This window comes from Molothrus aeneus, chromosome 18 (assembly GCF_037042795.1).
Source record: "Molothrus aeneus isolate 106 chromosome 18, BPBGC_Maene_1.0, whole genome shotgun sequence".
NCBI lineage: Eukaryota > Metazoa > Chordata > Aves > Passeriformes > Icteridae > Molothrus > Molothrus aeneus.
The window spans coordinates 11,367,883-11,381,806 of record NC_089663.1 but is presented as its reverse complement, the minus strand read 5'-3'; the positions used below and the strand labels follow the sequence as shown (position 1 = coordinate 11,381,806).

Genomic DNA, 13,924 nt, shown 5'->3' with positions numbered 1-13,924 from the left:
AGCGCCGCAGCCAATCGGAGGAGGGGATGTGCGCCTCCATAGCGGGGCCGCCGCGACGGGCCGGGCGCGAGAGAGACGTTCCGGGGAGAGAAGGGTCCGCGCTGCGGCGCTGCTTCTCCCCCGAGCTGCCCTGCATGGCGGCCAGGCTGCGGCTGCGGACAGCGAGGGGATGGGCTGCGCTTGGGCCGCTGCGGCTCTGAGGAGTTATCTGCTAGATAAGGAAACAGACATTCTCTGTGTGCTGGCACTGCTGAGGCACCGCAAACCCTGGGGTCAGTTCTGGGCCCCTCACGCCGAGCGAGACCCTGAGGGGCTGGAGCGGATCCAGGGCAGGGAACGGAGCTGGGAAGGGTCTGGAGCACCAGGAGAGGCTGAGGGAGCTGTGAGGGGGCTCAGCCTGGAGAAAAGGAGGCTCAGGGGGGCCTTTGGTTCTGCTCAACTCCTGACAGGAGGGGACAGCCTGGGATTGGGCTCTGCTCCAGGGAACGGGGACAGGAGGAGAGGGAAGGGCCCCAGGATGGGCCAGAGCAGGGGCAGAGCTGACATCAGGACAAATTTCATCACTGAAAGAGTGGTGAAGCATTGGAAGGGGCTGACCAGGGAAGTGGTGGAGTCATCATGCCTGGAAGTGGAAAAACAAACCGACATGGCTCTTTGCAATGGGGTTTGGTGATTGGCCACAGGTTGGATTTGATGATCTTGGAAGTCTTTTCTAACTTTAATGATCCTGTGACTAATAGAGCTGTACCAGGTGAGGTACAGGTGACCACGGGCAGTGGTTTGGTGGGATTACCGATTTTGGGTGCTCTCTAAACAGACACAGAGTCTGGTTTTAAAAGGAGATGTTTATTCTGCACAGGCTGCAGGGTGGAGGTTTCCACAAGTCAAGCAGCCCAAGGGGTAAAAAGTTACATCTTTTATACAGTAAAATTTAGATGAACCCACCTACCCAATACATTTTCTCTGTCTCTGACACAAGCATTTCCATGTTACAGAGAACACCACAGAATGAATTCACTCCCCTCTGGATTTCCTGCAAGTTAATTGTGATGCCATAAAGATATTTCCACATGTAAGTTTTTATTTTCTCAATAACTTGTTAAAGTACTTCATTAAGGCATCATATTCCCAAAGAAAATACTCCAATTATTATAATAGTTCTCATTTTTGTAAGTGAGAGCAAAACAAAACTCAATATTATTATACATCTGCATGTCCCTGGGGGTTTCCATTGCGCTGCTCCTGATTCATGCCTGGGGGTGGTGAGAGGAGTAGGAGGAGGCAAATCAAGCGGGGGGTAATTTTCTAGGATACATTTGCATTTAAGAAACTTAACATTGTAGCTTGCTGCTGCTTCTGGCATAATTAATGATCGTTTCCTCGCCCTCAATGAACTCATTGAGCTGTGTCTGAGCACAGATCCCAGGCAGTGACAGCAGCTATTATGTTTTAAAGGTCGATTTGCTGACATTTCCTGAAAATAAAGCCCATGGCCTGGGCGGAAACACGGAGCTGGTGGCGTGGCAGGGCAGGGAGGGGAGGGGATGAGATAAAGGCCGGGCTGTGCAAGGGCTGGGAGGGAAGAGGAAATGACAAACATCTGGTTCTGATATTTCTGTGCAATGCTCTGGAGCCAGAGTGTGAGCTCTGCTGACAATCCTTCAGTGTGCGGTGCAGAGAGAACTGTTAGAATGGACTTTTAAAGGATATTTAAATCAGCTCTCATGCCTGAAGCCCAGCAGTGAGAGCTGACTTTGATTGTATTAAATCCAAGATTAGGTAACCCAGCTGAGAAAGTCATCTTTTATCTCACCTGAAATAGGCTGTGCCCAGCAGCGAGGCCAGAGGGGGCAGCAGGATGATCTGAGGGATGGAGCATCCTCTGGGGAAAGGCTGAGAGAAATGGGGTTGTGCAGCCTGGAAAAGAGAAGTTTTGGGGTGACCTCACTGTGGCCTTCCAGTGCCTGAAGGGGCCAACAAGAAAGATGGAGAGGGACTGTTCACGAGGGCCTGGAGTGACAGGACACAAGGAATGGATCCCACTGGTAGAGGGCAGGGTTGGATGGGATTTTGGGAAGAAATTCCCCCTTGTGAGGGAGGTGAGGCCCTGGCACAGGGTGCCCAGAGCAGCTGTGGCTGCCCCTGGACCCCTGGAAGTGTCCAAGGCCAGAGCTTGGAGTAATCTGGGATAGGAGAAGGTGTCCCTGCCAATGGCAGGAGATTGGAAATAACTGATCTTTAGGTCCCTTCCAACCCAAACCATTCCAATTCTGTGATTCCTTGATCCTTCCCACAGCCATTAATATCCAACCTGGAGTCCCCAGATAAAGCCCAGAGATTAAATTTGTCCTTTTTAAACTTTACAATTAAATTTTGCAGATTGTTAAATTAAAACCAAATGAATATTCCTGGGAAGAATCCCTTCCCTCCCTCTGGCTCTGCTGCTGTGTAAAAACCTTGGGGGATTACAGAGCTCGTTGTCACTTGTTATTTGGTGGCAGTAGGAAATGGGACATCTCTCAGTAATAGATTTAAATCTTTTAATGCTGCTTTGGCACAGTCCTGGAGGCTCAGTGAGGGCAAGGCTTTTATTAATAGAACCTCTTGAAATGCTCCTTTTCACCCACGGAGGAGCTGGCACAGTTCAGAGCCTCCTTCCAAAGCCTCAGCGTGGTTTCAGTCTGGGCACGCTGCTGCAGGAAAAGTCATCTCCAGTCACATGTTAAGGACATGATTCATCCAGATCTGCCCAAATGAAGGCAGGAGTGGCAAGTGCAGCTGCCAGCACTGTCACCAGATCTCAGCTCTGTCAGGCCCACGTTACTCCCTAAAACATCTGTGCTTGGGAGGATTTCTTGTTAGCAAATCCTTAACAGAGAAAAAGGGAAAAATGTTGGGTTTTGCTTGGTTTGGGACAGCTTTTACCCCATTGCAGCAACTGCATGGGGAGTTCTCATCTTTTAATGTGATATTATTAACAAAAATCTGTGTATAACTTGGTACTTCAAGGGTGACACTGAGCTGACAGAGTTTAGATGACACAGAATGTATTAAAAACCAAGCTTACTGATATTTTTAAGGTGTCTTAAAGCAGTCCCTTGCATGAGAAATGTGAGGAATGTGCCATTGCAAGCTCCAATGTTGTATTCACAAGGCTTTTCTATTTTTTCTGTCACTTTGACTAAAATGGCAAGCTATAATTGGGGGGAAAATGACATTTTTTATTAAGTCATGTGTACAAGTTCAGAGCATATCTAAAGCTTGTCAAGGAGCATAAGCATTTCTGAAAAAAGGTGACCTGATTTTGAATTAAAATATGGTGTCAGGGCAAATCCAGAAGTTGGGCTGTGTGCACTATCTGCTCTTACTCCTGAAGCTGCCAGGACTGCATTCACATGGCAATTACAGACCATTTTTTGTTATTTTTTACCCACTTCTTGTATCTCATTTGCTCCAAAAATAGATCCTTCCTGCAGAAATTAGCAGATTGCATCCAACCCTTTGTAGGGGGAAAATTTGATTTGTGCTCTGTGTTTATTTTCAGCCACTTTTGTCTGTTCCTCTTTTTGGCAAAGCCCTGCCTGGTTCTTGGCCCTTTGTGCTCTTACATAAAGCTCTCCTGAAACCTTGGTCAGGTTTGGGCTGCTGGGTTTTCTTTGATGTGAAAAGCTTTCAGTCCTTGCAATCTGGGATTATTATTTTATATATATATATTCTACTCACAGCCTAGAGAAAATAATAATGGCATCTAGGAGCTCACTAGAAGTGGATTTTTAAATAATAAATATTTTCTCAAGTTTAATGGTTCTCACCAAAGGGTTTAGTAGAATCAAACTGAAAGAGGGTGGATTTGGGTTTGGTGTTAGTGGGAAATTCTTTACTCATAGGTGGCACAGGGTCCCCAGCGAAGCTGTGGCTGCCCCTGGATCCCTGGCAGTGCCCAAGGGCAGGACAGGGCTTGAAACAGCCTGGGACAGTGGGAACGTGTCCCTGCCATGGCAGGGTGGCACTGGAGGGCTCCACAGAGGGACAATCCAGGGCCTCCCTGGGCAGCTCCAGTGCTCTGCCACCCTCCATGGAAAGCAGCTCTTCCTCGTGCTGAGGTGAAACTTCTTGTGTTTTCATTTATGGCCATTCCTCTTCATCCTGTCACTGGGCACCGCCAGAGAGAGCCTGGCACCATCCTCCTGGCACCCCTGGGAGGAGTTGGCATGGATAGATGAGATCCCCCCTCAGTCTCCTGTGCTGCACACAGCTCCCACAGCCTCTCCTCACAGGAGAGAAGCTCCAGAGCCCTCACTGTGACCGTGCCTTCCACCGGGCTCTGTCCAGGAGCCCTCCTGTCCTGAGAACTGCACACAGCGCTCCAGGTGTGCCAGGGCAGAGTGGAGGGGCAGCAGCACCTCCGAGCCACCATCGGTGCCACTATCAGTGACTGCACCCTCGGTGCCACCCTCCGTGTCCCACCAGTGCCACCCTCGGTGCCCCCGCGTGTCCCGGCCCCACTCGGGGCATTTCCGCGCCCCCTCGGCCCCGCCGTGTCCTCTGCGCCCATTGGTCGCTCCCGCTCGCCGTCGGGGCGCAGCAGCCAATAGGCGCTCGGCGCGGCGGCGCGGCAGCCAATGGCGTGCGGCGCGGCGGCAGGGCCCGCCCTCCGAGCGGCGGCCCGGCGGGGTCGGCGCGGGGCGGGGGCGGCGCGGCGCTGGAGCGGCGGGAGCGGCCATGAAGGTGAGGGGGGGGCCCGTGAAGGTGAGGGGTGCGGCCGGCCGGGACAGCGCCTCTGTGTCTGCCAGCAGGGGAGGAAGGAGGAGGGGGCGAAGCGGGGAGGGTGACGGGGCCGGGAGCCCGGCGGGATGTCCGGGCTGGGCCGCCCCTCCCGGCTCGCCTCAGGCCGCGGCCGCCGTCCCGGCCCGCTCTGAGGGGAGCCCGGGCGGGAGGGGCCGAGCCGAGGGGCCCGCGCTGAGTCAGCGGCCGGGCAGGGCCGGGCCCGGGCCCGTCAGGGGCACAGCGGCGGCTCCCGGGGCCCCGGTCCCTCCCCGGAGGCGCCGCGTCGCGCCCGGGGCTGTTGGGCCGTCCCGGAAAAGCTTTGCTTGTTCCAAAGGTGGGTGTAAAGAGGAAGTTTCAGTTAAAATGATTACAAATAAATCCCTCCCATCGCTCTCGTGTCGTTCTGCGGCTTGGGTAGCACACCCAGGTTACACAGGTGTGTTAGGAGCAGCAGGTGAAATCCTTGTCAGGTAGCTAAACACCCTTAAAGCTGAAAACACAGCAGAGAAGTTGGAACGCAGGATTTTGCTCCTATGAGATGCACATAAGGTATGGAGAGGGACGATACCGATGGCAGCCTGTCCAAGGAAGTGGAGACTGAAGGTTTTGGTGCAGAAATTGGGAATGTTTTGATTAATTCTCAAGGGAGGGATTTTTTGTTTTAGCGTGTTTAATTTGTGTGTTGTGTTGGTGCTTTTCAGCACGGTGCCATTTCTTCTACAGAGCAATATGGAGAGTCTAGACACCGTAATTCAATTATCAGTTAATGACCTGAGGGCACAGAAGGAATCCACAGGTGACGTGGGCTAAGGAGAAAATGAATGCCTACGTAGCCCTGCCTTTCACCTTAACTGGGTGGTTGGCAGCGAGATAAAGAGATTTTCTGTTTGATACCAACAACTTCAGTGTGTCAAAAATGAGTAACAAAAAGTTCCTAAAAATATATACATGTTTGATGTTGACAGTGATGGCTGAACAGTTGTTACGGGCTCTGGAATAAAATAAATCCAAGAAGCAGGTGTTCAACTCAGGCCAGGGTTGTGGTATCAGATGTCTCGTGTCCTTTTGGTCATTGTGTGTCTGCTGCTGCTGCTGCGATCCCCTGAGCTGTGTAAAAAGGGAAGTTGAATTTTGACAGATGCTTTTGGTTCGTTATTTTATTTTTCTGTTATTTATATGTGGTTGCTTTGAAATGTTTTAGATACATAATTAGCTCCTCAGTTTTGAAGAAATGGTGATGAATGAGAGGAATGATTGTGAAGATGAGAGGAGGTATTTTTCAGAAGTTCCAAGTTTTAAACTCAGAGCTCTGCTGGACTGTCATTGGTTTTCAGGAAGTATTTCTGGAAAGTTAATTCCTCTTGCTTAATAAACCAGGATAATTATGTTTTGTCCAGGGAAAATTAATATTAATGCATTTCCACAGTGCTTATAATGGAGAAGTACAAAACAAGCTTTGGTTTGAGTCTGGAATGGGAGCTCCAGGCTGGGGTGACTGTGTGAGCTCCCTGGAGCTCAGGGAAGGGCTGCAGGGAGCTCAGGGAGCTCTCCTGGGGTGCCCAGGGCACCGAGGGCTCCTGCTTCACCAGGGTGAGTTCTGCTCTTGAAATACCCATAATGATGAGTGCATTTAGCAGATGAGAGCATTTATTTAGAATGTATATTTGCTGTTGTAACTGAAGCTCCTGTTCTTACCTTTTGTGCTCTGTGGTTTGAAAGGAGACGTTCTGGCCCATCCCCGTTATTCTGGCATTAGGTTCCCACAAATGTAAGAGGATTGTGTTCAGTTCAGGGCAAGTGTGCAGCTTCATCTAGAAATTGGTGCAGGAATCTAGAAATATCATCTAGAAATTACACCAGGAATTAAAGCACCACATTACAGAGCTGAAGTGTGTGTGTTCTGGTTGGTTGGGGTTTTACAGCAAGATTTAAAAGTCTCAAAAGCAATTATTTGAAAAAAAGAACAACTGTTAAAGAAAAAACTATGAAAAAATAATTGTATGTAAAGGAAGTTGTACCCCTCAGTTTCCTTTCAGGGAGAAGCTGATGTGATTCTGTTTGCCCCTTGTATTTTTTCTAGCAGGTCTCAGGGAGCCACCTGACAGTGATTAAACTTGTGACCTGCCCAACTTGGAGTCCAAATTCCACCTTTTAGTAGAATATGAGCTTTTCATAGGGAATCAAGTGCCTAAGGCTTCCAGGGATAAAAAGCAGCACTTTGTTTATGTGTTCAGAATTTCCACTGCTTTAAGATTATGTGACTCAAAACTGAAATACAATCAGTAGAAAATAAGTTTATTTAGATTTATTTTAACTTTTGTTTGACATTTTGTAAGGCAGTAAAGCAGGGAGGTTCAGGGAGATCTTGAAAAATGTTTCCTTGTCAGTGAAACCAGACTGTAATTATCTTCTGCTGAAGGTTGGTTTTCAAGTTTGAGAGCCAGGAATGTTATTTTAGAGAGAGTTTTGTTGTGAGTCATGCAGAGCTGGTGAGCTCTGGAGCAGATCCTGCAGGGACAGTTGTGCATTAATCATGAGAAGTTTTCTGCTGTTTCTGCCTGTCCCTCTTTGGGGTTTGCCCCTCACCTGCATTGGGCTGTCAGCCTCTCCTTCCTTGCTCTGCTCTTGCATCACTGCTGCCTCTGGCTGTGGGGATTCTCCAGCAGAGGGGTGGGGACTGGGAGCTCCCTGTCCTGCCAGGGCAAACCTTTTCCACTGGGAGCTCCCTGTCCTGCCAGGACAAACCTTTCCCACTGGGAGCTCCCTGTCCTGCCAGGACAAACCTTTCCCACTGGGAGCTCCCTGTCCTGCCAGGACAGACCTTTCCCACTGGGAGCTCCCTGTCCTGCCAGGACAGACCTTTCCCACTGGGAGCTCCCTGTCCTGCCAGGACAGACCTTTCCCACTGGGAGCTCCCTGTCCTGCCAGGACAGACCTTTCCCACTGGGAGCTCCCTGTCCTGCCAGGACAGACCTTTCCCACTGGGAGCTCCCTGTCCTGCCAGGACAAACCTTTCCCACTGGGAGCTCCCTGTCCTGCCAGGACAGACCTTTCCCACTGGGAGCTCCCTGTCCTGCCAGGACAGACCTTTCCCACTGGGAGCTCCCTGTCCTGCCAGGACAGACCTTTCCCACTGGGAGCTCCCTGTCCTGCCAGGACAAACCTTTCCCACTCTGGATTGCAGCTGGTCTGGAGCTGCTCTGGCCCGGCCCGAGCGTGCTGGGATCCCTGGCTCTGGGATTGGCAGCCCGTGCTCTGGGATGGTGGCAGATGGAGGGAAGCAGCTCCTCACAGCAGCTCCCATCTGATGGGGGCTTCCAGATCCTGATCTTGTGCGTCTGCTCTGTGATGTTTTCAGGCGGGAGCTACGTCCATGTGGGCTTCCTGCTGCGGCTTGCTGAATGAAGTCATGGGCACGGGAGCAGTGCGTGGCCAGCAGGCTGGCTTTGGGGGAGGCGCTGGTCCCTTCAGGTTCACACCGAGCACGGGCTTCTCAGCTTACCCAGCTCCTGCTGCAGCCAGCACCAACATCGTCTGCAAGGCCTGTGGACTTTCCTTCTCAGTTTTCAGGAAAAAAGTGAGTATATTTCCTGTTGCACCGGATTTTTACACCTCTGAGCTCCTCTGTGGAAATACTGGGAGATGAGTGTTTTTCTCAGAAACCTGAGGCAGATACAGGCCTCAGGGAGGGAGGAAGTGCCTTATTCTGAGGTCACAAGAAATTATTGTCAACCAGGATTAGGAGTCAGTAAGTCTGATGTTCATTAGTCAGCAACACGTTGGATCTGGGCTGGCCTGGAAATTGATGGGCTCTGATTTGTAAGATAAATGTGTTAGCTTGAGAATCTTGAACAGTAAAGCAAATCTGGTTTTGAAGATGGCTCCAAACTGTGGTTGAGTACTGGAGTGAACAAACTGGGCGATGGAAAAGTTAAAAACTCACAATACAGTATTAGAGTTTTTTTTCTGGAAGTTCTCATGCAGTTCTGGTTGTTTCCTGACCAGCTTTAGTTCTGCTCAAGGCTCTTGTGCTCCAGCAGCCTCTTCCTTCTTTGGGATGCAGGTTGGTGGGTTAATGCAGATAAATAAAACTGAGATTATTTTATTATTTCTGTCTATCACAACTGTCCAGGATCGTTATTTTGCCTCCTCAGTGACCTAATCCTCTGCAGCTCTTTCAGATGAGGCCTCTTCCCTCAGTTTGTGTGTTGTTTTCCCCTTATGTGTCCTGTTCACATGGCAAGGCTTCTGAAGCCAATATTAATTTATAATCCTGAAAACCTTGAGGAGTTTGGGTTTGTTCATGGCAGCTGGAAGCTGACAGCCTTGTCTATTCCAGCTTTTGTGTATTGTGAGTCCTTTGAACAAAGCTCTCTTCAGAAGTGACATCTGGGCTTTGGGAGTATTTCCCTCCCATGTGATTCATCACATGTTGAGCGACTTTGACTTCTTGCAGTCAGTTGAGGAAGCAGGAGGTTCTCTAAAGTTTGGGATTTTACTGTTGATTTACACACATGAAAGGAGCAGTGACAGTATATTCAGAAGTATTTTAACAGACCATAAAATTGGTTTTAGTTTTGTTTGTTGTCTAAACTACAACTTTTGAGTACTTTATTAGTTTATTCATATCTTCTTCACTGAAACCTCAAATCAGCTTCAATAGTGCCAGAAGAGCGAGGACTCCCTTGGAACACTTGCAAAACTGACAGGGCAGTTGTCTGTATTTAAATCTTAAAAATTGTCTGTCACAACGGCCAGTGGAAGAGCTCATAGGAAATTCTGTAGCCTGGAGAAGCAGAGAGCAGGGCCTGGATTTGTTTCCTGTGACCCAGAGCTGAATGGTTCCCTCCTTTCCCCTCAGCACGTGTGTTGTGACTGCAAAAAGGATTTTTGCTCAGTTTGTTCAGTCCTCCAAGAGAATCTCAGGAGATGTTCCACCTGTCACTTGCTGCAAGAAACGGCCTTCCAGCGCCCCCAGCTCATGAGACTGAAAGTGAAGGACCTGCGGCAGTACCTGATCCTCAGGAACATCCCCACGGACACCTGCAGGGAGAAGGAGGACCTGGTGGAGCTGGTGCTGTGCCACCACGGCCTGGGGACAGAGCAGGACATGGACGCTGGCAGCCTGCGCTCATCCCGGTCCCAGAGCTCGGCCTTCTTCACCCATCCCTTCTCCAGCTCCGGGTCCATGTCCAGCCCAGGAGAAGCTGCCAGCAGAAGGGGGAGCACAGGGAGTGGAACACCTCCACGGGTACAGTGCTTAACATGTTTCATGCAATAGCATTGCTTTATTTGATCTGTTTTCTTTAATAGTTATGTATCAATTTAAAATAAAACACCAATTGATACAGTTTGGAGGGACAGGAAAAATGCCTTTTGTACCCTGCATCTGAAAGCTGGAGATGATTAGCAAAGGTTCCTAGTTCATGTCAGAAGTGACTTAAAGCTGGAATGATTGGTAGCAACAGCAACTTCAGAATGTCATTTCATTGTCACTTGAGATCACCTTGGAAGGAAGGAAAGTGTTTTATAAGGGAATAACATGGGTTTTTATCCTGATGAGTTTCATTTTGTACACAGGGACAAACTGAAACATCTGTAAATAATGAAGAAGAAGAAAGTGCAGAAGAGCAGGTGAGATATCCAAAGAATGGATTTTTGGCATGTGACACCATAAAGTGTTTTATATCTCTGCCAACATTTGGCCTCTTGCTCTGGTTCTTCCAGAGTTTGCTGTGTCTAGCAATGAATGTCTGCACACACTGGCTTCAGAAAGAATTCAACTTTAGCCAAGCTGCTGCAGCTTCAGGTGCTCTGAAGTAGCCAGGGCAGCTAAAACCACACAACTGATGTGTTTCAGACCCCGGGGCTGGGCAGGAAGAGAGCCAGGGCCTCCCTGTCCGACATCTCCAGTCTGGAGGACATCGAAGGGATGAGCGTTCGGCAGCTGAAGGAAATCCTCGCCTGCAACTTCGTCAACTACTCAGGATGCTGTGAAAAATGGGAACTTGTGGAAAAAGTGAGCAGACTGTACAGAGAGAGTGAGGAGAACCACAAGACACGTAGGTTTATACTTTATTTCTGCTTTCTTAGGACCACTGAGTTTCTGGTTTCCAGTTTCTGGTTTGGTTCTGCCAGTGGAAGAACTTGGTATCTGACCTCTGTCTGCTCTGCTGCAACACCTGGAAAATGTGTTTTAACAATGCAGGGTGCCCCTAGAGAGTAGCTGACCATGGCTGTAGTGATTAAACAAAGCTTTCCAGGATTGTGCTGGTTTTTTCAGACTTTCTTCCAAAGCTTGGAGAGCTCAGCTTTCACAGTAAAGGTAAAATTGCACAACTGAGAACTTGTTCCTCAGAGAACTGGAACTTGGCACCTCCCTGTGCTTTGCTGGGTTTCACAGGGCATCAGCCAGAGCTGCTCTGTAGCTGTGCAGATCAGGGCACTCAGGTCTGTTACTGCAGAATTAAAATCTACAGTGACAAAAGTCCAAGTCCTTTGCTCTCAGTCCACATTTTCATAAGGTGGTTCTGTGGCTGCTGTTCTGCCCTCTGCTCCACACAACACTTGGAGTCTTTCACTTGTGTAATTTTTCCTCAGACCAGTTTTTGCTTACACAACTTGGGAAAAAAACTGTAAACTTAAGGTTTACTTTTTTTGCCATGATCTGTTGGAATGTTCAGTTATTGATGGGGATGGTGACTATATGCAATGAAACTTGACAGGTTTTATTCACTTCTGCCACCTTTATGGCCTACTTAAGGCTTCTTCTTCTTAGTGTGCTTTATTATTATTGTGTTTAATCTTCTGAGGAAAGTGTTCTGCCAGGCAGTGAGCTCTGACACGGAAAACCAACATGCTCTGAATTTTAATCCAGCACGTTATTTTGCAGTCATTACATTCTGAATTGAGAACAGTTTCTTGAGTTTAAAGAACGAAGCCAAATATTGGATGTTCACTTGAGGGGCTTTCTAGTTCTTATTTCTTTGCTTCTTTGTGGAGGAAAATAGATTAATTCATACTGGGGGTTAAAAAAGTTCACGGGAGGGGACAGAGCACGGCTGGGCTGGACCTGCCCTGGCTGTGCAGGGCCCAGAGCCGTGACCTCCCTCTCTGTTGGTTTGCAGAGGGGGAGAGGATGCAGCTGAACGAGGACGACGACAGCCTGTGCCGGATCTGCATGGACGCCGTGATCGACTGCGTGCTGCTGGAGTGCGGCCACATGGTCACCTGCACCAAGTGCGGCAAGAGGATGAGCGAGTGCCCCATCTGCCGGCAGTACGTCGTGCGGGCCGTGCACGTCTTCAAATCCTAACCCAGCCCTGCCCCCAGTGCCCCGGGCAGGGCTCCTGTGGGCAGGGCTCCTGTGGGCAGGGCTCCTGTGGGCAGGGCTCCTGTGGGCAGGGCTCCTGTGGGCAGGGCTCCTGTGGGCAGGGCTCCTGTGGGCAGGGCTCCTGTGGGCAGGGCTCCTGTGGGCAGGAGTGCTGCGCCCTGGGCACGCGGCAGCTTTGTCGTTTTGGTTAAACTCGGCCTTTTCAACATCCAGATGTAGAAGTTGGTGAAAGGTTTTACAAGCAGCTCCTGCAGCGCAGGGCTGGGCAGGCCCAGGTGCTGCCCCACTGACCTTACAGCCCCACAGATTGTTGGAGTCAAACTGTTTACAGCAGTTGTTGCTCTCTTCTGAAGAATCTCACCTGTCCTTACGCATTCAGCACTCGGCAAGTGGTCAGCAAACACCTCTGCTTGAGCCTGTTAGCCTGTGGTGTTGTCTAGTGCATTAGAAGCAATGAATATATCAGTTGATTATTCAGCTTTTCCCTAATGATAGAATGTATCTGTTCTGACAGCCTGGCTGCCCGCCGGGCTCGGACACAGCTTAGGAAGCACTGCCATGAACTGTTCCCGCACTGAAGCCCTTAAGCAATCTTGCTTGATGCTGATTGCTCCCTCTGAATGTCTGTCATGACACGTGTGCTGTCTTGGCTGTTCTCTGTCAGTGTACAAAACACTCCATCACTCTGCAGGGCTCAGGGGCCACGCTGGGCTCTGCCTGGTGGGCTCCAAAAACCAGTTACTGAGTGGTTTTTAGTTTAGGAATAAACTATTTTTTTAAGAAGGGGTACTCTAGTAAACCACGTTAGCGTGGTCCTTAATCCGCTCATGCCTGTTGTAACTATTAACCTGTGCTGATTGTACTCCATGTGCCGACAGCCTGATGTTACTGTGAATCCTGCCCAGGGGCACCAGCTCCTTGCTGCTAACGTGGAATGTACAGCGTTACTGACCTTAACTGGGGAGGGGAGCAGGAGCAGGGACAGTTTGGTTTCAAATCTCCTGGTCATGGCCTTTCACCCAAAGCCAAGTCACCCAAACCAGCTTCCCAGTATTGCTGCCAGCCCTTGGCCCAGGGTCAGGCTGAGCTTTGTGCCATGAGCTGGGGTCCAGGTCCTCCTGGAGCAGGAATTGTAAGGGTTCCTGTAGAATATCTGTGAGCAGTGACCTGGGGAAGGGAGCAGCAAGAGGAGCTTGTGCTGGAGGTGAGAACAGGATCCCTCTGACCAAACATGGCCACGACTGGGATTGTGGAGCTCACCGTAAAAAAGAGGTGAGGAAGGACCATGTGTGTCCAGTTGTTCTTTAAGCAGAGTTGGTTAAGAAATGTACAGTTTCTCCTTTGACTTCCCATGTGGCAGCAAAGTTCCAGAGCCAAGGCTGTGCTGGCTGAGGGTGCAGGACCCGAGAACTGGACCTGTGCTACACTGGCACCTGCTCTTATTTTTGTGAATCCTTAAGCTGGCTTGGAAGAGAGAAAGCAGCTCCTCTTCACACAAAACACAGCTCCAAGCTCTACTGGGTATTTTTCAGAAGGGAGCAAACCTCTCAATGGCTTTATTTTTTAGAAGTAACTTTTTAAAGGTACTTAATTCCTGGAGTCTGTCCAGAGGGGAGGCTAATGAAGACAGACATGCCCTCGGTGTTATTTCCATGCTGCTCATTAGCCACTCGAACTCAATAAAGATGGGTGATGGGCTCTCTCAGCCTCTGTCTCTTTTCTTGCCCAGCCCTGGCAGTGCTGATGGTTACTCAGCTCCAGTGTTAATGTCCTCAAGCTGTCAGTGCTCCTGGAGCCTGATCTGGGCAGATCCCTGGCTGTAAC

At 49.8% G+C, this 13,924-nt stretch overlaps 1 protein-coding gene across 3 annotated transcripts; it reads left to right on the top strand.

Annotated features, from left to right (window-relative positions):
• The first annotated feature begins 137 nt into the window (after positions 1-137).
• Positions 138-13,805, top strand: RNF34 (ring finger protein 34). Of its 3 annotated transcripts, XM_066562321.1 has the most exons (7): positions 138-272; positions 996-1,072; positions 8,126-8,344; positions 9,629-10,018; positions 10,348-10,401; positions 10,628-10,829; positions 11,895-13,805. In XM_066562321.1, exons 3-7 carry the CDS (start codon positions 8,141-8,143, stop codon positions 12,080-12,082), a joined length of 1,038 nt encoding a protein of 345 aa, XP_066418418.1. In that variant the 5' UTR covers positions 138-272; positions 996-1,072; positions 8,126-8,140; the 3' UTR covers positions 12,083-13,805. The 3 variants fall into 3 exon arrangements, with proteins under 3 accessions (XP_066418418.1, XP_066418417.1, XP_066418416.1); XM_066562320.1 differs by lacking the exons at positions 138-272; positions 996-1,072 and adding an exon at positions 4,651-4,728; XM_066562319.1 differs by lacking the exons at positions 138-272; positions 996-1,072 and adding an exon at positions 4,732-4,749.
• The last annotated feature ends 119 nt before the right edge of the window (positions 13,806-13,924 follow it).

Excerpts from the sequence above, each read along its gene's own strand:
- RNF34 (XM_066562320.1), top strand. Across the intron at positions 8,345-9,628 it reads TCTCAGTTTTCAGGAAAAAA|CACGTGTGTTGTGACTGCAA; the intron begins GTGAGTATATTT and ends CTTTCCCCTCAG. Across the intron at positions 10,402-10,627 it reads AAGAAAGTGCAGAAGAGCAG|ACCCCGGGGCTGGGCAGGAA; the intron begins GTGAGATATCCA and ends GATGTGTTTCAG.